This window comes from Micromys minutus, assembly GCF_963924665.1.
Source record: "Micromys minutus genome assembly, chromosome: 24".
Lineage (NCBI taxonomy): Eukaryota > Metazoa > Chordata > Mammalia > Rodentia > Muridae > Micromys > Micromys minutus.
This window is the reverse complement of record NC_137959.1, coordinates 39,303,284-39,324,563: the sequence shown is the minus strand read 5'-3', so window position 1 is coordinate 39,324,563 and position 21,280 is coordinate 39,303,284. Positions and strand designations below refer to the sequence as shown.

General features: G+C 44.8%; 1 protein-coding gene across 2 annotated transcripts; it reads left to right on the top strand.

The window, feature by feature from the left end:
• The first annotated feature begins 1,493 nt into the window (after window positions 1-1,493).
• Window positions 1,494-19,686, top strand: CMC2 (C-X9-C motif containing 2). Of its 2 annotated transcripts, none has more exons than XM_080936892.1 (4): window positions 1,494-1,596; window positions 9,998-10,101; window positions 16,232-16,303; window positions 19,379-19,686. In XM_080936892.1, the coding sequence occupies exons 2-4, from the start codon at window positions 10,021-10,023 to the stop codon at window positions 19,463-19,465; spliced, it is 240 nt and encodes a 79-aa protein (XP_080793018.1). In that variant the 5' UTR covers window positions 1,494-1,596; window positions 9,998-10,020; the 3' UTR covers window positions 19,466-19,686. The 2 variants fall into 2 exon arrangements, with proteins under 2 accessions (XP_080793018.1, XP_080793019.1); XM_080936893.1 differs by having other exon boundaries at window positions 1,595-1,726.
• The last annotated feature ends 1,594 nt before the right edge of the window (window positions 19,687-21,280 follow it).

The following is a 21,280-nucleotide window of genomic DNA, read 5'->3' as shown; positions in this document are numbered from 1 at the left end:
AAAACCAGGGCAACGGTGGCACAGAGATGGGCAGGACCATACTGTGACGAGGACTGCTTAGTTGTGTATACCTTCTGCTTCTTTAATCTTCTGTTTCAGGACTCAACACTTAGTGTGTGGGTCACTAGACCTCTTTGTTCTAGCGTGTCACACTGTTTACATCTTTTTCATTTCATTTACTTGTCCTTTTAATTGGCCTACAGAATCTAGCTTGTTAGGGCTGCCAGGGCCGGGGGCTCTCTGATTCTAACAATTTCAGTGACCATTAGTCAAATCACACAGTGAGTCTGGTCACCCTGAAACAATTTCATATGAACTTGACCAATGCCTAAGTGCATATGGAAAGGATATGGCTCAACGGTCTGTCAACTATTAAACCAACACTGTCCAGGAGAACATCTGGGAGGGCTTTCCTGGGCATCGATGGGATAAATTGGGGGAGGGTGTATGCAAAGCAGGCATTTCTCCTATCTCAGTACTGACCAGGCTAGATGCTGCTAGGAGCTACGGAGATCAGGGGATTCAGGGTTAGGTACCTAAAGGCAAGATGTAAATAATATTCCTTAGCACCTCCGAAGATTGCTTAATTCTGCGTGATATGCAGCATGCCATTTCTAAAAGAAATGACAGAAAGGGCGTAAAACATCAACAAAACTAGCACGCCTTTGAGTGAACTTTTCCCGTTACTATTTCAATTTCTATTTTCTAGCGCTTTATTCTGGTTGCTACTAAGACACGGTTTTTGGATGAACACGTGACAATAACGATCTCGTAGACGCGCAGAGAGTATAAAGAGTAAAGCAACAAGAGGCATGGACGAAAACAGACGCAAGGCAAGGAATTAGGGAGCAGACGCCTGGTCACAACTGAATATAGGGATTAAAGAAAAGCAGCCCTTGAGCCGGTAGCCCGGAGCTGCCACAGCGCAGACTCCGAGCGGCACGGAAAGCCCCGCCCCACTCCGGGCGGATATGACACCACGGACGCTCATCACCGTCCTCTTGCCCCGGACCTGGGCTCCACTAATGTCACTCCTAGGCCGAGATCCCGTGGTAGAACTGCACCGTGGCAAGGCCCCCTAAGAGGTCTGGGGCCTGGCTCCTGTAGTCCTTCCGCAACCCTCCGAGTCCGAATCAGTGTCGCAGAAGCCTACCTTCCCAGTCCGTATCACCCCCACCTCATCGGCTGCAGTTCCCGCCGAGGCGCTTTCGAAGCCGCCAATGGCCAATCGGGTCCCGCCCACCTGGTTAGGCCCCCGCATTGCTCCAGCTGTACAGGGGGATGCGACTGTGAGCAGCCTATTGAAAACTCTATGGGTCCCCCAGAGTCGCTCTAATCAGGAATAGGATCAGAGAAATAATTGTTCCTCTGTCTTGAATTCTTCCTGGAAGTCACCGCTGTGTGCTGTCCCCGCCGAGCCTTGGTGAAATGGCCCTATATCCCCCTCAGCTTCGGACAGTGGACCAGTCCAGGCGGGGCGATGTATTCGGGGTGGCGCATGCGCGGAGAGTGGAGGCAGGGACGCACTCCTGAGGGAGTTGTGGGTTCGGTGTCCGTGACTTCTCTTTCAGTGCTTCCCGTGGGGGCTGAGTGGCGGTGAGTGGCGGGTGTCCTTCAGCCCCTGTACCCGTGGGAGCCTGCGGCGGGAGGACGCGGCTTTTCAGCTTCCCGTGTCACGCTACACCCATGTTTCTGCCCTTGGACCTTTGCTAGGAACACTCACTTGGTGAGCCGCGCGAGTGAGATGTCACACAGCTGAGATCTGCCCGCCGCTCGCTGGCATTGCGACCTTGGGCGCGCGCCTCGTCGAGGGCGCGTATCGTGCCGTAGTCCCTTGACGATGCGCGACCCTGAGGGCTCAGTGAGCTAACTGTTCTGGATGGTTACTAACCTAGGGAGCTGCCTTCAGAGTTTCTTTCCTGAAAAGTCACTTAACTGGCTGGTGATGTGGATATCTGTAAAGATCCCCTAAGGTACACTTGGCAAGGAACGTAATGTTTGGGGTTCGTCTTATAGGCTTCGAGGTCCGACTGTGTTTTCACAGTAGATTATGTAAAGTCGAAATATCAGAAGCTCTGAAACAAGGAGGGTATGGTGGTGGTTCCTGCCTCAATCCCAGCTCTGGGAGGAGGTAGGGGGCAGGAAGCAGGAGTTCAGGGTCATTCTCAGCAAGACAGGGAATCCGAAGCCAGGCTGGAATACATGACACCTTGTGTCAGTAACAAAACCCACTTTAAATGTATAGGACTTGGCACTGGCAAAGGCATTTTCTTGACATCCTTTCTGTCTTGTACATTCAGGCCTTGGTATTTGGTTGATCGAAGTGAAAACAAGCCTCTCCATTTCCGGTGTTAGATGTCAGCATTCAGCAGACATTTATTGGGCACTTACTGTTTGCACGTTCTAGACTAACCCCTCGAAAGCTTCTGTTCTATCACCTGTGTGCAGACGGATCTCATTTTTTTTTCTCCAAAATTCCCCTGGTCTTAGCAGACTATTTACCTGCCTATCTGGTACTAGTAAGAGATTGTTCCAGAATGATGCAGAGGAGATCTAGTCTTTTGAGAAGCAGTTTAGTGGAATTCAAAAGTAGGAAGCAATGTAACTTATCATTTTAAGAGTGATAGTTGAGATGTGAGTGTGTGTGTGTATGTGTGTGTGTGTGTATGTGTGTATGCCTATATGCCTGTGTGTCTGTCTGTCTGAAGATGCTCACTGGAGTTAGTTTTCTCCTTCCACCATTTGAGTTTTGAAGACTGAATTCTAGTCATCATGCACTTGCTGGCCTAAATTAGTGTATGGTGTGTTTGTTTATGTGTGTTTTGGGATGGGGGCTGACCTCAGTCCAGTCAAACCTCATGTTCTTTTTCTTTCTGCCTTACAGATTTGGTTTCTCATTAACTGTGTTACCTTGCTGTTTTGGCTAGGTTGGCTGGCCGGAGCACCTTCTTGGGGTCTACCTGTCTCTGTCTCCTCATTAAGGGTTGCAGATATCCAAGGCACAAGAGCTTTACCCACTAAACATATCCCCAGCTCTTTGCTTACTTTAACCCATTAGAAATGGCAACTGTAGTGTAAGTTTCTTTCTTGGGCAGCCATAGTAGCAACATATTTCTAAAAGAAACACAGATGGCATTAAAATATGGGGATATCACCTATTATGCCTCTGTTGTTAGCATCCTCCTTCTAGAGTCTCTATTTTAAAATGTACCTCCTGGTGCTAAAGCAAGGAATTTGGTCAATAAGGTTGAGCATTTAGGGCTTAGGTTAAATAGCATTCTTGTCAAGAGTGGAAAAAAACAAAATCAACATTTTATTCTTTGAAACGACCATCTAGGATAAGCAATGAGAGGAGCCCATTTTTTATTTCTCCGTTAAAAATAAGATGAAAACAGTTTTTCTTTTCTTTTTTTCTGGCCAGCACTGTAGTACTATACACATTTTTAAGTCAATTTTTGTCATTATGGGAAGAAAATACATGTAATTATGTGTTTATGTTTGTCTATGATATGTATAGATTAGTAGCCAAATGCCTTCTCAGGTATCGATACTTATTAACTTGTGGTAGGATTATGTCCATTTAAATGCACTGTAAGTTCGAAACTTCACTTAAAGGGCAACGTGAAGCAATGCAATGGCCTGTGCTTGGTTGGCCCCCCGGTTTGACCCTCAGCTCTGAAAACACAATGTATCTGGCATATATCATAGCTTTCCCTGGTTTATGTCACCATGCCTAGAATGTTTAAGGTAGAACAGAATATTCTAACACAAACCCTCTTTTTAAATAAATTGTTGCATGTATTATGATACATAGATATGCATTTTTCAATTAAAAAAAAAGCAGAAGCAGAAAACACAGTGCTTCAGAGAATAATAGCCATCCAGCGTATGGTAGCTCATACATTTCTCTGCACTGTGTGACTCAAGAGCCAGGACTGGGTACCACTACCCAGCACCACTGGCTTGCATTGCTGGTTTATGAAAAGCTTAAGATTTGGACAATAGGTCCTAAGTACATCTCATCTTTCTATGATAATGAAATTGAGTGTTATAAGGTGGGCCATCAGAAGTTAGAGACCATATGTCTGCTTTGCTAATTAAATAACTCAGAACATCTTAAGTTTGTGTTTGACCTACAAAGGAACACATTTGAGGGCTGCTTGATCAAAATGTACAAAAATATTTTGACAAGTACATCTCTGAAGTGAAACATTCAAGTCATTTTTTTTAAGGTGGCAAATCTGTATTTTTCAGAAAACACAAGAGAGATGAAAGCCAAATTAACTATATTATGTTACATTGTTGTACATGGTAGATGTTGGTGCTTACCGCAGTAACAGTAGATGATGGCTTACACAGATGAATATCAAACTTAATGCTTCTGGGGCACCAGATTACGTCACTGAAACAACCTGTAGGGTTGGAGAGATGACTCGGGGGTTAAGAGGTCTTGAGTTCAACTCCCAGCAACCACATGGTGGTTCACAACCATCTGTAATAAAATCTGATTTCTTCAGGAGTACATGAAATCAGAGCACTTGTATACATAAAGTAAATAGTAGTAGTAGTGGTAATGTTGCCTATTGTCAGTGCAGAGGAAACAAAACCTGAACTTGGCTATGTTACCATTTTTCATTTCAGATACTTCGCTGGGTGGAACAGGCTAATTTGTGGTCTCTAGCTGTGGAGTAGGTGCATGTTTGGTAGTTTCTGAGTTGAAAAGGTAGTAGTTAAAAATGTAACTTAAGGTAGTAGCTTTGCTTTAGTCCTTGGGAATTATTTATTTAGGCTTTCTTTGGTATTTGTTGGAATTGAAGTAGGCAGTTTGTGAATTTCAGAAATACATATTTCTCAGATTTTTTTTAAAATAAAAAATTGAAATATTAATGTGTGTACCAAATTTGCCCAGTGAAGTGAATTTGGGGATTTTAATACATTTGTAGAATTGTGCAGCCCTTACCAGGATCTAGTTTTAAAACATCTTAATCACTATAAGAAGTTATGTCCATTTACAAATTAGGGGCTGGAGAGATGGCTCGTTGGTTAAGAACACTGACTGCTCTTCCAGAGTTCATGAATTCAATTCCCAACAACCACATGGTGGCTCACATCATCTGTAATGAGATCTGGTGCCCTTTTCTGGTGTGTCTGAAGACAGCTACAATGTACTCATATGCATAAAATAAAATCTTTTTAAAAAAGAGACAAATTAACACTCATTTTTGCCTTTATTTCTAACCAACTAGTGGTTTGGTTTCTGTTTCTGTAAACATGAACGTGACTTTTTGTAAAAATGGTCTCAATATGTAGTCCCTGGTGACCACTTTCCTCCAGAATGGCACTTTTCATCAGGATTAGAGCATGTAGCTATTGAGTATCTATTATATAGTTAGGCCACATTTGTTTATATGTTTACCTGGTTATTAGAACCTGGGTGGCTTTCCATTCCCAGGCAGAACTCTGAAGAATAATGCTTCCAGCCAGGTGTGGAGGTACACGCCTTTAATCCAGTCTTTGGGGGCTGAGGCCTGCAGACCTCTTAGATCAAGGCATCATTGTGAATTCCAGACCAGTCAGGGCTGCCTGGTAATACTCTATTTTACAAACATGGTAATAAAAGAATAATGCTTTTGGATGTGCTCACATAGGTCTTAGTGTTAAGGTTAGGCTTTCTTTCCTTTCTTGGGTAGATGCCCACGCATGCATCTGCTGAGCTGCGTAACGGTGTGTTCTACTTTATCTAGGTGTTGGAATATGTCCCCTGCAGTGGTGCAGGAGACCATTTCTCCTACCCCCAAACCCTGCTTGGTATTGTCTGGCTTTCTGATACAAAGATAGTTCAACTTAGAGTGCTGCAGAAACAGTGCAGTGGAAACCCGAATTAGATGTTGCCTTTGGTCCTCTCCCTGGCTGAAGATGTGGTGTCTTGATGGTAGGTCACAGCGCCTGGCTGTAGCTCCCAGTCAGCCTCAGGGTCCCAAGGGAAAACTTTACAGTATCTGTGTTGCCCGAGGTTTTGGATATTGTGGTTTTGTATCCCATCATGTCTACAAAATGCCCTTCTGCGCATGCTGCTTCTGATGTGAAGAAAAGGAGGAAGGCGATTACTCTAGAGATGAAAGTCAAAATAATTGCCCAGCATGAAGGTGGCCAGCCAGTAACGGCCATCTCACGGGAGTCAGAAGTTTCCCAGTCCACAGTATCAACCATCTTGAAGGATGAGGGGATCAGTGGGGCTGTAAGATTATCAGTGTTGATTGTTAAGCACTAAGCGTGCTGACCATTGAGATAGAGAAAATTTACTTGTGGGGTAGATAGAAGAGCATGTGCAGAGGTGTGTGCCACCCAGTCTGCCGAGGAGCCAGGCTAAGCCTTCCCAACAAGCTCAACGAGACGCCCATCCTACACACACACAGATGTTTACAGCAGGCCGTGGGTGTGCTTCAGAAAGCATCACAGTTTTCATACTATCAAGTTCAGTGGTGGGACTGTGCTGAAGTTTTTAAGGAAGCATTGCATAGGGTCATTGTGGATTAGAAATACTTACTGGAACAGGTATTTAATGTTGATGAAACCAGCTTGGTCTGGAAGCCTATCACCTAGTGTGCATATACTACTGGGACTCAAAGACTGTGTAACCCTATTGCCATAACAGGAAGGGGGACGGCATCAGCTGTGCTTGAGGATTTCTGAGCTGTTTTATTCTACAAGCTAGAGATACCACAGGTAAAGCAGCATCCATTCACGATCCTTCCGATCCCAGATGATGCTCCAGACATTGATGGCACATGGTTGACATGCATCCTGATGTGAAAGTGTTGTGCCTGCTACTGAACACTGTCATACTTTTCCCAACAGTGGCCCAGGGTGCAGTAGCTGCTTTTGAAGCACACAGTTCACACCAGGCATTTGCCCAGGCTGAGGAAGCCATGGAGTCTTTCCAAACACTCTTAGGGTTTTGGAAAGGTATTACCACCCAGTGTGCCACCCGGAACATTGCTGCTGCAGGGGGAGAGGTCACCCAGCAGTGCATGAACTGACTCTGGAAGAACGTTCTGAAGATGTATGTGAGTCCTCTCAAAAGGCTTTGACCAAGATACTGTTGATATGGTCAGTAATAAGTCATTGGCTCTAGGGGAAATGGCTGGAATTGGACATCAATGGGGAAGAGATTCATGAGATTGTCAGGACGAAGAGCTGATGGAAATGCAGGAAGAAAGAAGGAAAGCAGTTGAAGCGGAGGAAGACATTATCATGCCTAAGGCACCAAAAAAGTTCACAGCCAAAAAACTGGCAGAGGCATTTGCTGTTCGTAGCTGGGTCATGCAGATGCTAGAAGATGTAGACAGCCATAGTGAGAGGTGCTCTTGCTTGGTCTTAAAGTGGGAAGTCAAAACTTGGGATTTTCCTGGAAAATACAATGTTTACTAAACCAGTAAGTGTCATTACCTCTGCCTTCCACACACTGTTCTCCAGCCTGACCAGAAGCCGTCACTGAGGGCCGAGCCACTCTAGCCGCTGTCGAGTGCGCATACTCCTGCGGCTCAGTGTGCTTCAGAGTGTATGTCAGTGGTCCTACCCACACAGCCTTTCTGGTTTCGCTTTCAGGACAGCATTCATCGATATTTGAGGTAACCAGTGTGGCAATATAAAATAGACTTAACAGTTTTTAATTTTATGCAAATGTGCATATTGTGTGTGTGTGTGTGTGTATGTCTGAATGTAGGACTGTGGAGTCCAGTGAAGACATCAGATCTTCTGGAACTGAAGTTCCCAGGTGGTTGGGAGTCACCTGATGTGGATGCTGGGAACTGAACCTGGGTCCTCTGGAAGAGAATGAGCTCTTGTGCTGAGTATCTTTTATGGGCTTCATTAACTTAACTATTCTTACGTTGTAGAGGTATTTCTTCAGGTCTTTTGCCCATCTAATGGCTCTTACAAATTGGATCATTTTACTGAATTGTAGGCCTTTTTACATTCTCAGATAACAGCCTACAAATCTCTTTCGTTTTTTTTTTTTTTTTTTATTAGATTGTAGTTTCTAGAGTAGTTTTAGGTTCGTAGTGAAACTGATCAGAAATTAGAGATTCACCCCATACCCCGTTTCCTCATCCTGTGCGGAGCTGTCAGTCTGGAAACTAGAGCTGTAAGTGTGCTATAGCTGGTGTTGTTGTCACACTGTAAGTGTGCTATATATAGCTGATGACATCGTCACACCATTACCACCTACCTGTCTTAGGGCTTTACTGTTGTGAACAGATACCATGACCAAGGCAACTCTTATACGAATTTAACTGGGGCTGGCTTACAGGTTCAGACCGTCAGCAGCCAGGCAGACATGGTGCAGGAGGAACTGAGAGTTGTACATCATTCAAAGGACTCTAGGAGAAGACTGGCTTCTGGGCAGCTAGGATGAGGGTCTTAAAGGCCTCGCCCACAGTGGCCCACAGTGATACGCCTACTCCAACAAGGCCACACCTCCTAATAGTGCCACTCCTTGGGCCAAGCATATACAAACCATCACACCACCCTAGGGGAAAATCAAGATTTAATGTTTTAAAATTACATTTCTTTATTTTTGTATGTTGCCATATAAGGACAGCTCCAGGGACAGACTGGGGAGATAAGGGAATGAAGAAAAGATAGACACACAGACAGGAAAGCTGGGTCAGGTGGTCTGGGCACTTAGCTTGTTTACTGGGGAGAGTTGAACAGGGAGGTGAGGTTATTGCATACAGCTGAATCAAGGAAGACAGTGGGTTACTACATGCACATAAGGAGACTGGGTTTATGGCAGACAGCTGGATCCAGGAGACAGGTTGACCTAATCTCTGTAGGAGCAGATTGTGTAGTAGAGGTGGGGTGAAGGAGAAAGCTATGGTGGACATATACACTAGTAATATATACAGACCAGAGAGGAAGGCTTTGCCATTTCTCCATGGGTCTGAGGGTATGGGGTCCTTGGTAAGGCTGTGACTGTGTCAATAAAACACATTCACCTGGGACTTAACTCACTCAGGGCTTCTGCTGCTTCCTCTAGTGTGTGTGTGTGTGTGTGTGTGTGTGTGTGTGTGTGTGTGTGTGTGAAAACAAAGTCCAGTTTTGTAAGGACAGCAAGCTCTTTCTTCTTACTACTGAGCTATCTCTCAGCACCGTCCTCCCTCCCCACCCCCCTCAGCTTTCTGTTTGTTTGTTTGTTTGTTTTGTTTGAGAAAGTCAGGGTTTCTCTGTGCAGCCCTGGCTTTCCTGAATTTGCTTTGTAGACCAGGCTAGTTGTGAATTCAGAGTTCCACATACCTCTGCCTCCCAAGTGTTGGGATTAAAGGCATGTGCCATTATATCTGGCAACTGCAGCTTTCTTAATAACTCTGAGGTAGTTCTTCTGTTTTCTTTTTTGGGGGCTTTTAAGAATTAAACAAAGAAGTGGTTGTTTTGGTCATGTTTCTGAATTAGTGTAGATAAAAGCAGAGTAATCCTATAACAGACACTTTAAAATAATTGTTTCCTTAACCTCAGTTGCTAATTTTGTAGTTGACCCATTAAACTAGTTCTGGGAGCTTGGTGTTCTGTTTTCAGTACAATAATTACTTTTGTGCACAGATCTGTTAAATGTGAAAACTGCTTTCATTAGCTAAGTGTCGCAGCCAGATAAGAAAGCAGTCTGCATTAATCACACTAATGTGAGACTGACTTATGGCCCTTTATACCTCTCTTAGAGGACTATACAATTTAAAAGAAGTAATAAGCCAATTCTCCTAATTGGTAAACTTTTACCTGACTAAAAGGAGCAGTCACCAACCCCAGGAGTCTGAAAAGTCCTTAAAGTCCGGCTGTAGGCTAGAGCTCCTGCCGGCCTGACTGCTTTTCCTCTCCAGATCCTGGTAATGTCGGCTGTTTCCGGCTGTTACACCTAGCACTTTGTTCTGATAAAGGCCATTGCTGTCTCTTGACATTACAAGTGTGTGCATGCGTACTCAATGCACTCTTGTGTCCACAGGTCTGCCCTGACTCGTCCTCACGATGCATCCGGACTTGTCACCACACTTGCACACCGAAGAATGCAACGTCTTGATTAACTTGCTTAAGGAATGTCACAAAAATGTAAGAATTCAGAAGAGTGACCGTAAGGCAGAAGTGAAACTTAGGTACAACTCCACTGAGACTTATTCTCTGCTAGTGCAAAGGGGCAGGGGCAGGTCATGAGCAATAAGTGTGAGCTGTTTGGGGCTTGACGTGTGTGGTTCCATGTTCTCTCTGACTGGTGAGGTAGAGAGTCTGCAGTCCTGTGCAGAAACTGCAGTGCATGTCCTCACATGTCCTGTGAAGGTCGCTGAGACACGATCACATGGCATCATTCCAGGTTGTCCCTTGATAGTCACCTTTATGGAAGTGCATGTTAACTAGCTGCAGCTTTCGGATGACCAGACTGGGCAGGCTTACTTAAGTCTTGGTGGAGCGGAAAGTAGAAAATGAGCCACAGGGGGACTACTGCAAATCCAAGTTAACGTTTTGTAGATGTTGAATACTTCTTTAACTTTGTGCTTCTGCTCATTTCATGATGCTGTAAACGGTAGATACATTTAGTAATAGTGACTGCACTTGGACCCTTTGTGGAAGAGACTGTCTTGCCTCTCCGTCCTCCAGTTTATCCTCAGAAATCACATGACTTTCTGAGAGTAGGTTCCTGGCTCTGCAGCCTGCCCACTCATTCTTAGATTTCATGTCCCTCTTTTTAAAAATTGTTTCTTTTTCAGCTTTTTAAGGAGTCAGGGATGTTGATTGGAGCTCAGTTGGCAGGGTGCTCCAAGTTCAGTATCCAGTACTGCGTGTCTGTAATCACAGCCTTTAGAGCCGTGGTTCTCAGCCTTCCTATTGCTGTGATCCTTTAATACAGTCCTCATACTGTGGTGACCCCCAACCATAAAATTATCTTTGTTGCTATTCATAACTGTAATTTTGATACAGTTATGAATCGCGATGTAAGTATATGATATGCAGGATATCTGACATTCTACCCCAAAGGAGTTGAGAACCACTGATTTGGAGGAAGTGGAGTCCCGTGTGATACCCTTAGCTAACAAAGCCAACCCCCAGAGCTGTACTCCTCAGCTCCCTGTTGGACAGTGTGGAAGGTAAACACAGGGCCCGCCTTGTTCTGCCTCTTCTCAGATGCCGCAGACCTTTACCATCTGTGGTTTCTCATGTGTTCCGGCCATGCTTCTGGTTGTTGGAAGACCAGTTCTTCCCCAAGGATTTCAAATGGATGACACTAGAACTATTACATAGTCACTTGGAAAGGTTGAAGTTAGATCTTCTCTTTATACTAGACCTATGAATGTAGTCTGGTAGGAAAGGGGTTTAAATACCGGGCAGGGGTGGGGGGGGGGCAGACAGACAGACACAGACAGACACAGTAAGAAATTGTGTGTGTAGCCTGCACCTGGGGAAAGACTGGCCATGGGTCACGAGTCACTTTAAGTGTTCCTTCCCTCCTTTCCACAGTTCTTTAACAGGAAGTCACTGCACATTTAAAGTCCAGTGAATTAAGTTCTCCTTGATCTGTGTAGTGACTTGACTTTAAAATTTAGCTTATAGACCTGTGTCATTTACTGCTGTCAGTGTGGACTCCAGCACACCACACTGGGTTATAATTCAATGCAGGCTTTGTTGCCCAGGCTGTTTCAGCTTTGGGCCCTGGGTGACCTTCAGTGAGCTGTGTAGAGAAGCTGATGGTGGCTCAGGCCTCACTCAGGTAGGACATGCTCCAGAGGCAGAGGCAGGGAGACCAGGAGCTCAATGCCAGCCCAGGCCGCACCTTTAGCTGGGCGTGGTGGCCCATACCTTTAATCCCTGGACTCAGAAGTGTGTCATGAGTAAAACCACATGATTTTAACTTTATTCCAGATGAGTCATCTAGGCACACCAGAGGGAAGGATGACCAGAGTGAAGTAAAGTGAACACAGGCTAAGGGTGGCATTGCTCTTGGTAGAGCAGGGCTCTGACAAGGGTCAGCCGTTCGAGAAGTGCCTCCATGTCCTCTGTGTGCCCCAGAGGTGAGCAGTGAGGCTGTTCTCAGACTCAAGTCACACTAAAGCAGCATCACTGGGGCCTCACACCCCTTGTGCTCCCAGTAGAACTGAGCTTCACGTCTCACGTGAGCAGGAACAGGCCATACATGCACTTCTGTAGAAATTTTGCTAAAGCCGCAACTTCCTGCTGTTTCCAGCACCCTCAGAGGTACTGGGTGTGTACCACACACTGCCTCTGCGGTGTAATTGATAGGATGTAGACCAAGTCATCTCGCTTCTGCTCTCGGTTTGTGTAGCTGTTTTAACGTCTCTATTAGGCTGTGTCACTCTGGATGTCCCTCTCCATGTGGGAACTCTGCAGCGCTCTCTGGTCCTCCTCATCTTCACGGGCAGCCGTGCTGTGCTCTCCTCATTCCTCCCGTGCTCTGTGTTTTCTTCCTGTGGTCTTGGCAGCCGCGTGACATCTCTGTAGCTGTCCGCATCCACAGGCTGCTTCTGATCTACTGGCTTGTCTTGCCTACCTTTGTCAGCAGGACTCAGATCACCTACACTAAATACAGAACGAAAAGCGGCTGCAGCTCTCCTCAAAGCCACTGGAAGTCCAGAATGTCATTTCCTTCTGGTCTATAAAGGCAGTGTTTAAGTAATACATGTCACTGTAGACTGTACAAAAACCCAGAGAAGCACCATTTTTTCACCACCAGAAGGAAGTCACTAAGAGGAGGCTTTACTGGGCATCCTCTTTTCTTTGTGTTTTCCCCTTTTGGGAGTCTTCGGGGTGTCTTCCTATTAACATTTTAAAAGACATATTCCAGTCCTGAGAACACAAACACATAATTGCAGTAATCCCAGGCCTCCAGAGCAGACTTGAAAAAGTGTTTGCTTTCTTCTCTCTCAGTTAGTTTTCAGTAGCCAGCGAGGTCACTGCTGGCCAAGGTCACGGCTAAGTGTATGTTTAAGCTCAGGGCATCTCCAGCCAGCATTTGCTCCATTCTTTAACCTTGGTTCTTTAACCTGGTTTTAGTCTTGACGACTCTTCCTCCGTCTGCTTGGCTCTTTCCTCTACCCTGAGCCTTTTTCTCAGCTATACTTCCTGAGAAATTCTCTCATCATTTCAGCAACTGAAAGCTCTAGCTTAGACTTTTTCCTGAATTTTATTTATCTCTGCTTTATATCAGCCCCATGGACTTAGCTTGAGTTGTCCAGACAGGCTTAGCTCTTCTGAAACCATCTCCCCTTTCTGTCTTAGTGACATCTACTCTTTAATTTCTTCTGCCCTTCTTCTCACCAGCCTCTGGAGATGTCTGCCGTCATTCTAGTGGGAGGGTGAGAGTGGGCAGAACTGATCAGAGTTGTATGTCTGTGTTGTTAAGTTCTTTGACAGTTTGATGCATGTGTAGAGCTTTCTGTTTGTTCTCCGAGTCCTCTCATCTCCATCCTTGTCATCATCCCTCCTCTCATCTCCTCCATCCCTCTGTGATCCCTCCTCCCTCCTCACCAATCCCTCCATCCATCCTTCATCCCTCCTTTCATCTCCTCCATCCCTCTGTGATCCCTCCTCCCTCCTCACCAATCCCTCCATCCATCCTTCATCCCTCCTCTCATCTCCTCCATCCCTCTGTGATCCCTCCTCCCTTCTCACCAATCCCTCCATGAACCCTCCTCTCATCTCCCCCATCTCCTGTCATCTCTCCTGGCTGATCTCTTCCCCACACTCAAGCCTTTTTGTTTTGTCTCACCACTACTGATTTAACCAGGACCACCCATGAGCATCTCCCAGTGATAGATTTTTGTGCCCCCCCCCCCCCCCCCCCCGGACCCTGCCCCAAGCGTGTCCATGGTTTATTTTACTGTTATATGGAAATGGTGCATTTTGTCCTTACTCTGCAGTGAAAACAGAGCCAAGGCCATTGTTCACTGCAGACACCCAGGGCCTGGTGCATTGTTCCATGTAATGGGTGCTCAGTTACCAACTGGTAATACGCATCCAGTATTCGTAGGAGCAAGAGAACTTCAGTCTGCGGTGCTTTGAACCAGTTTTCCTTGGGTATTTGGGCTTCACGTTTCCCACTTTATAAAGTATCGCTCTCATTTGGGCTCAGCTAATGTGGAGCTGAAAGCACAAAAGTTAGCTTTTATCTTAGGTTTTACAAATACGTGTGGGGCTGCAGAGATGGCTCAGCAGTTAAGAGCACTAACTCTTCCCAAGGTCCTGAGTTCAATTCCCAGCAACCACATGGTGGCTTACAACCATCTGTAATGAGATCTGATGTCCTCTTCTGGTGTGTCTGAAGACAGCTACAGTGTACTCATACATGAGATCTGATGTCCTCTTCTGGTGTGTCTGAAGACAGCTACAGTGTACTCATACATGAAATAAATAAATAAATAAATAAATAAATAAATAAATAAATAAATCTATCTTTAAAAAATACGTGTGTACATGGGGCAGCTGGAGCTGCTCAGTTGGTAAGTGCTAACTACATGTGTGAGGGTTGAGTTCTGACACAAGTATCTGTGTAAGAGCTGGGCACAGCAGCATGCTGTAATGGGCCCGGGGAGAGATGGATAGGAGGATCCCTGGTGCTTGCTAGCCAGCCAGTGTGGCCAATTGAAAATCTTCAGGTTCGGGAGAGACACTGACTCAAAAAATAAGGCAGAGATAGAGGAAAACACTAACATCAACCTCTGGTCTCCACATGGTTATACATATAAGACCATAGTCCACATATTAGGGTGGATACACACACATGCACGTACACACACATGCACGTACACACACATGCACACAGACACACACACATACACACACTGTGTGTCCCTGTTTATTTTCTGTCACAGAAATCATTCAGGGAAAACACAGGAAGTACTTGTTCTGCAAAGGCCAGTAGGTAACAAAGAGGAAACCCTGGGCTGTTTGAAGTGTTTATGGAAATAACTCACACTATTTATTCAGTGTGGACCTAAGAAGTGCTTCTACAGTGGACATGAGAAATATCACAAAGCGTTGCTTCCTAGTCATGTGTTGTCTGGTTCCTGTGAAGACCATAATGAGAGGAGGAGAAACTGTGTATTACAGCCACAGGTTCAGTGTTTACAGCAGGTCACCATGCTGCCCAGCCCACCTTAAACATTGTGACACACAAGCTCTCTTGACTTTCCTAAAGCCGGGTCCTTAGCGCCAACCTCGGTATCTGCCAAGCAGCATCCATAGTTTTGGCAGCAGGGTTGGAAACATAGATGAGATTTTTGGTTTTGCTTTTCCAATGAAGTAGATTTTGAAATTGAGACACATTTTTCTTTACATTTTTGAGGTTTATCTTTATGTGTATGGGTGTTTTGCCTGCATGTACATGTGTGTACCATACACATGTAGTGCCCATGGAGGCCAGACAAGGCTATCAGATCCCCTGAAATTGGAATTACAGCTCGTTAGCTGCCGTGTGGATGCTGGGAATAGAACTCAGGTCCTCTATAAGAACAGTGGTCTTTGTAACCACTGAGCCATCACTCCAGCCCCAACACAGGATTTTCTTACAAACTAGTGGCTTATTTATGTGACCTATGTAGGTCATCAGATTATACTGTGTATATTTCTGATACTTTTTGATGACATTTGGGATAGAGGCACATGAAAAAGCAGCTTTGGTAGCAAGCGTGTTATTAAATAACTTGAAAGGTCTTTTAAATTACACAGACACACATAGGGAGGTGTGTGAATGAATTCATGGATGAGTGTAGGTGCTCACAGACCAGAAGGGAGCAAGGGATACTCTGAAACTGGAATTGTGCCCAGTGTAGGTGCTAGGGATTGGATTTGATCCTCTCTTAGAGCAGCAAGCACTGTTAACCACAGAGGCATCTCTTTAACCTCTAAATACCATTTATGGACCAGTGTTTGCGAGTGAAGAAAGTCTTTGCTTATGCCTCTAATAGGGATGGGCAGGGTGTGGCACTCAAGGAGATGAATGGTTTTAAGTGATTAGACTTTTTTTTTTTTTTTAAGTATTCATGTATTTTTTTCTGTCAGGGCATGTGTGTATGGATGGGTACCTTTGGAGGCCAGAGGCATTGGATTCCTCTGGAGATGGAGTTACAGGTTGTTATATGGGGAGGCTAGGAACTGAACTTGGGTCCTAGAAGAGTCGCAGAGACGTTGACAGATTGAGAGATGAACTGTTTCCCTCTTCTTGTCCCTTTAGCACAACATTCTGAAATTTTTTGGTCACTGCAACGATCTTGATCGGGAAATGAGGAAGTGCCTGAAGAATGAGGTAAGAGCGATGTCAGCGTTAAGCAGCAGAACTTTTGGGCTATAACGTCCTTGCCATTATCAGCTTTCCTATACTTTTAGTCTAACAGCAAGTCAACTTTACACGATGACACCTCGTTAAAGCCAAGAGGACTGAGCTTGCTGCGGGAGCAGTTTTAGAATGCTTCCCCTTTCTTCCATGTACCCGAGGGGAGAAAGCATCTTTGCTTTCATTGAAAAATATTCAAGAAATCTAGCCTCTGGCATCAAGGAGATATTTGGTGACAAATGAACTGCTTTTTACGTGGCCAAGAGTCTCTGAGCCTCGGTTTCCATAAGTAAAGTGAGGGGGCTAACTTAGGCTGTTCCATCTTTAATGAGACTCTCAGTCTTTGTGCTGTGACCAGCAACAGGGATCTGTGTGATCACATGACTGTGTCATGGACCTGGATGTGGGCCAAGAGCAAAAGGACCAGTCATTGTCTCTTTCCAGGTCTTGCTAACTAAGCAGATTTACTTTAAACTTTTGGAAATAAATTACTTCCAGTTCTGTTTTAAATATATCAGCTACTTTATATCCAGAACCTTTTAAAATAAGTAGTGATTACATGTATATGTGCATATATATTAATATTATATATGGACTAAAAGATCTATTTTCTAACTTGAATTTTGTGTGTGTGGGTGGGGGCATGGGTGGGTGTGGGTATGTGTTTGAACTGCTTTCCCACTAAGTTTCAGATTAAAAGGTTTAAATACAATATTTGAAGTGTTATTGGATTATATGAATTTTCTACTCTGGGCAACTTTTTTCATTGTGACATCTTTATTATTTAAATAACTCTATGCAGTAGTAAATTTTAAATAGCCAGTCTGATTTTTAAACTTTGATTTCTCCTGCCTCAGCTTGCTGAATGTTGGGTTAAAGGCAAATACTGTATCCAAGATGATTGTCTTTGTGATAAGAAATGTATTTGTTAAGATTTAAAGATGATTCTTAAAAGATGTTTTTCTGTCATGTTCAGGGGCTTGTTTGTGTGGTCACTAAACCTGGCGCTGTGTAATGTGCTTGCAGAAAACAAATCCTGTGCTATTCTGTCTGATGCTTAGGGTTTTTGTTCACACATATTCAATTTTATAGCTTTTGCCTATGTTTAGATTTATTGTCCCTGTGCAGTTCAGTAATTTTGCCATTGTTTCGATGACTAAAACCCCACATGAACTCTTCTTCCCAGGAGGTCCTGAATGTTGTTAGTGACTCTCAAATTGGATGTCATGGAAACTTCTTGTCTCTTCATAAGATTTTTCTCTTTCCTGCTGTCTTAGTTGGAGCAACTATTGTTGTGATGAAGCACCGTGAGCAGAGCAGCTTGGGGAGGAAAGGGGTTTATTAGGCTCATAGTTCCACATTACTGTTCATCATTGAAGGAGCCAGGACAGGAACTGAAGCAGGGCAGGAACCTGGAGGCAGGGTCTGATATAGAGGCCATGGGGAAGTGCCCCATACTGGCTCGTTCAGCCTGCTTTCTTATGGAACCCAAGGCCACCAGCCCAGGGATGGCACCACCAACAATGGGCTGGACCCTCCACCACTTATTACTAATTAGGAAAAAATCTTACAGGCTTGTCTGCAGCTGATATTATAGAGATTTTCTCAATTGAAGCTCCCCTCTCTCTGATAACTGTAGCTTGTGTCAAGTTGACATAAATCTAGCTACCGCACCTACCCTATGTTAATGTTGCTTCATCTCTGCAGCCTATGAAAGCTGATTTCTTTACCCCTAAGTCTGCTCCGTTCCTTTTTAATTTCCTGTTCTTTTTTTTTTTTTTTTTTTTTTTTTGGTGTTTTGTTTTCTTCAAGACGGGGATTTTCTGTGTAGCCTTGGATGTTCTGGAACTTGCCCTGTAACCAAGCTGGTCTCTAAGGCACCTGACTGCCTCCCACATGCTGGGATTAAAGGCTGCTCTGTTCTGGCTCCTCCTCCCCGCTCCTCTGTTCTTAAAAGTGGCTTCAGAGGCTCTCCTGCCACCATCCCTCCATGAAGTATTGACTGAAACTTCTTAGTGGTTATATGGCCTTGCTCTTTTTGTTTGTGTCCCAGATGAATAGAGTCGTTCAAATGTTGAAAAATCTACATATTTTTTTCTTAGATGTTGGGGAGGAATTTCAATCAAGTCCTTGGTTGGTTGTTACTAAATCTTCCATTTTTTGTGTTCTTTCTTCCCAAATCTATGGCTCCTAAAAGATGTTCCAATGTTCATATATGCTCGAGTTTTAATTCAATTTCTGTCTCTCCCCCTCCCCAGGGAAAATAATTTATTTTTAAAATATGTTCATATTTATCTATTGATAACATATAAACACGTGTATTAAGACATTCTGATTTGAATATAGGTTAATAAGCATTTGAGAACATCTAACTGCTCTTCCAGTGGGGTGGAGGGATAGGGGGAGGGTTATGACCAAGAGCTGTTTACTCTTCCTTGTGTTTAGAGAAACCCAATTAGACTCCCTCACCTGTCAGCCACTGGTTTGAGTAGTTTCTTCAATTCTTGTTCGAATTTTAATAAAGGCTTTGCTATTAAAGTGCCCTGTAGGACAAGGGTCAGAAGAAAGGGCCAAGCCCTCTAAAGAATTGGAGGGTCCAGTAACATTTGGGCTAGAAACAAGGGAAAGAGAGCACCATCAGCCATCAGTTACCTGAAGGTTACTTTACAGTTACTGAAAGCAAGGACACTGGAAGGCAGGAGGGGAGTTTACTGGAAAATACCTGTTCACTGTGACAACTTTGGATGTGCAGAGCCGCCCCGAATCTAAACAGGCTGCTCTCCATAGCGACCCTAGTGATTAGAAAGAGGAGCTGCTGGGGTCAGAGAGAGAATGCATCTGTCCAAACGTCCCTTGACTTCTTTGGGAGGGGCTCGATGCAGCTGTTGACAGGTTCGTTGAACAAGCAAGTGCCACATGTTCCCCGGGACCCTGCATCTGACAGGTTCAGTGAGTGAAAGAGCGCAGTGTCTGTTACCTCACTGTAGATAGAGCTCAGGTGACCCAGTGCCGCTGTGACCTGTTGTCTTCTCCCTCCCGTCCTTCCAGTACACACTGAAGAGGACCAGGAACAGGGAGCACGGTGCCGCCATGCGAAGGAGGCTTTCTGATCCTCCCGAGGAAGCTGGGAGATAGGCTCACTGGATGCCTCGGCTGGGAGACCTGGAATCCCTTCTTTGGCCTCTAGGACTCTGAGTGAAAAGTACTCTATGAAGAACTGAACATGGAGAATCAGGAGACTGGATTCTTAGTACTTGCTGACGTTTAGTCCCATGGAAGTTTCCTCTGCTGCTGCCCTGAATCTGCATCCACATAGTCCTGACTCGCCTCCTGCAATAAAGTCATTGGACAGCGTGGTCCTCCGTGTCTTTTACCCTCTTGGGGCTGGAGAGAAAGTGGTACCTGTAGGTCCCTCTGTTTGAGAACATGGTGGTTGAAGATTACACAGTGAAGACACACTTACATGGGAATTCCGGGAACTATACTGAAGTTCCCAGTTTTATTGTTTTAAAGAGCCATTTTCTGAAGGGTCAGATATTGCTAGCTCGATTTCAAATTATGGATGGAAAATATTTGAAAAAACATTGGACCTGTAGTGAACACACACATGTTCCTTGTCATTCTTTAAATAGCACAGTGCGGCTTACAGGTCTGTCTATCAGGCATTAAGTAAGCAGAGCTAGTATGGCCACAGGTGGATGTTGGTAAGTTTTATATATATGAATACTTTGCTATTAAGGAACTTGAGCCTTTGCAGGTTTGAGGATAGAGGGTTCTGGAAACAGCACTGCCTGGACCTCTGGAGTGATGCCTAACGTGGATAAGATTGCATCCAGCTAAGGCCCCATCGTTTGGTTAAGTGTGCTCACCACAGGTACCAGTTAACTCCTGGGCTCTAGTCTAGAACCCCAGTGCTCTTCTTGTGTTCACCCCCCCATCCCCACCTCACGAATACTACTTCCAATGGTTTCTAAGACCTGTGACAGTTTGTAACCCAGCAACTTCAGCCACAGCCACAGCAGGGTGTCTTGGGCCTTCTCAGGAGCCACAAGACAGACCAAGCTATAACCTTCTCAGAGTGTTTGGTGTAAATAATGTTTGTATATGACCCTGTTGGTGTTTAATAAATGGTTTTCCTATTGCAGGAGAATCTGAAGATTCAATTTGCAGGCCGGCTAAACAGGGTAACAGCTGATGAAAGGGCTGGGGCCAGAACCAGAATTCTTGAAGTCCCTTCTGCGTCAGTCACTGAATACATTTTATACAGCGTATCAAAACGAGGCATTTGGCTAGTAGAATTTTATAGCAAGCCAACAAACTGGCTTAACCATAGTCAACTATGATTACAAAAGCTCATTGACTAGAGAGGTGTTAAAGCAAGGGAACTTGTGCCTGGTGTTCATGGAGTCACTACAGGAAGGCTATTTGGTGGAGGTAACTTTTGGCAAGGTAAACAGGGATAGCATCACGGCACCAGTGAGCAGGGCATCAGTATCACTGGGAGATAAACCCGATGGTGGAGGAAGAGGGACCCATAACGCTCTGAATTCTGTGTTTGTCTGCAGGGGTTTGGGGAGAGAGTTTCAAGAGTAAGCTGTCTCAGTTTGTGTTTTAATGAGATTTATTATTATTATTATTATTATTATTATTATTATTATTATTATTATAGTTTCAGGGACAAAAAAAAATCATTTCTTTTGCTTAGGCAGCCAGAACAGCAAGGGAGAGTCCAGTTGTGCTAATGGGGGGGCAGCTGCCCTGCTCTCAGCATCTGCCTGTTTACAGGAAAATGGATGTCAGAGGAGCGCTGGTGACAGGAGCTGGCAGAGCTTGCAGTTGGCACTAACTGTAACACCGCTCACAGCCCCAGGGGCGGCCAGGGTGCCCTCCTTGGGTAAGACATCTTGTTAAAGACTGAGACATGCTAGGTGGGATGAAACAGGCAGTGAG

Coding starts and splice junctions, on each gene's coding strand:
- CMC2 (XM_080936892.1), top strand. CDS start 10,021: ATGCATCCGGACTTGTCACCACACTTGCACACCGAAGAATGCAACGTC. Junction 10,102..16,231: donor TTAAGGAATGTCACAAAAAT/GTAAGAATTCAG, acceptor TTGTCCCTTTAG/CACAACATTCTGAAATTTTT. Junction 16,304..19,378: donor GGAAGTGCCTGAAGAATGAG/GTAAGAGCGATG, acceptor CCGTCCTTCCAG/TACACACTGAAGAGGACCAG.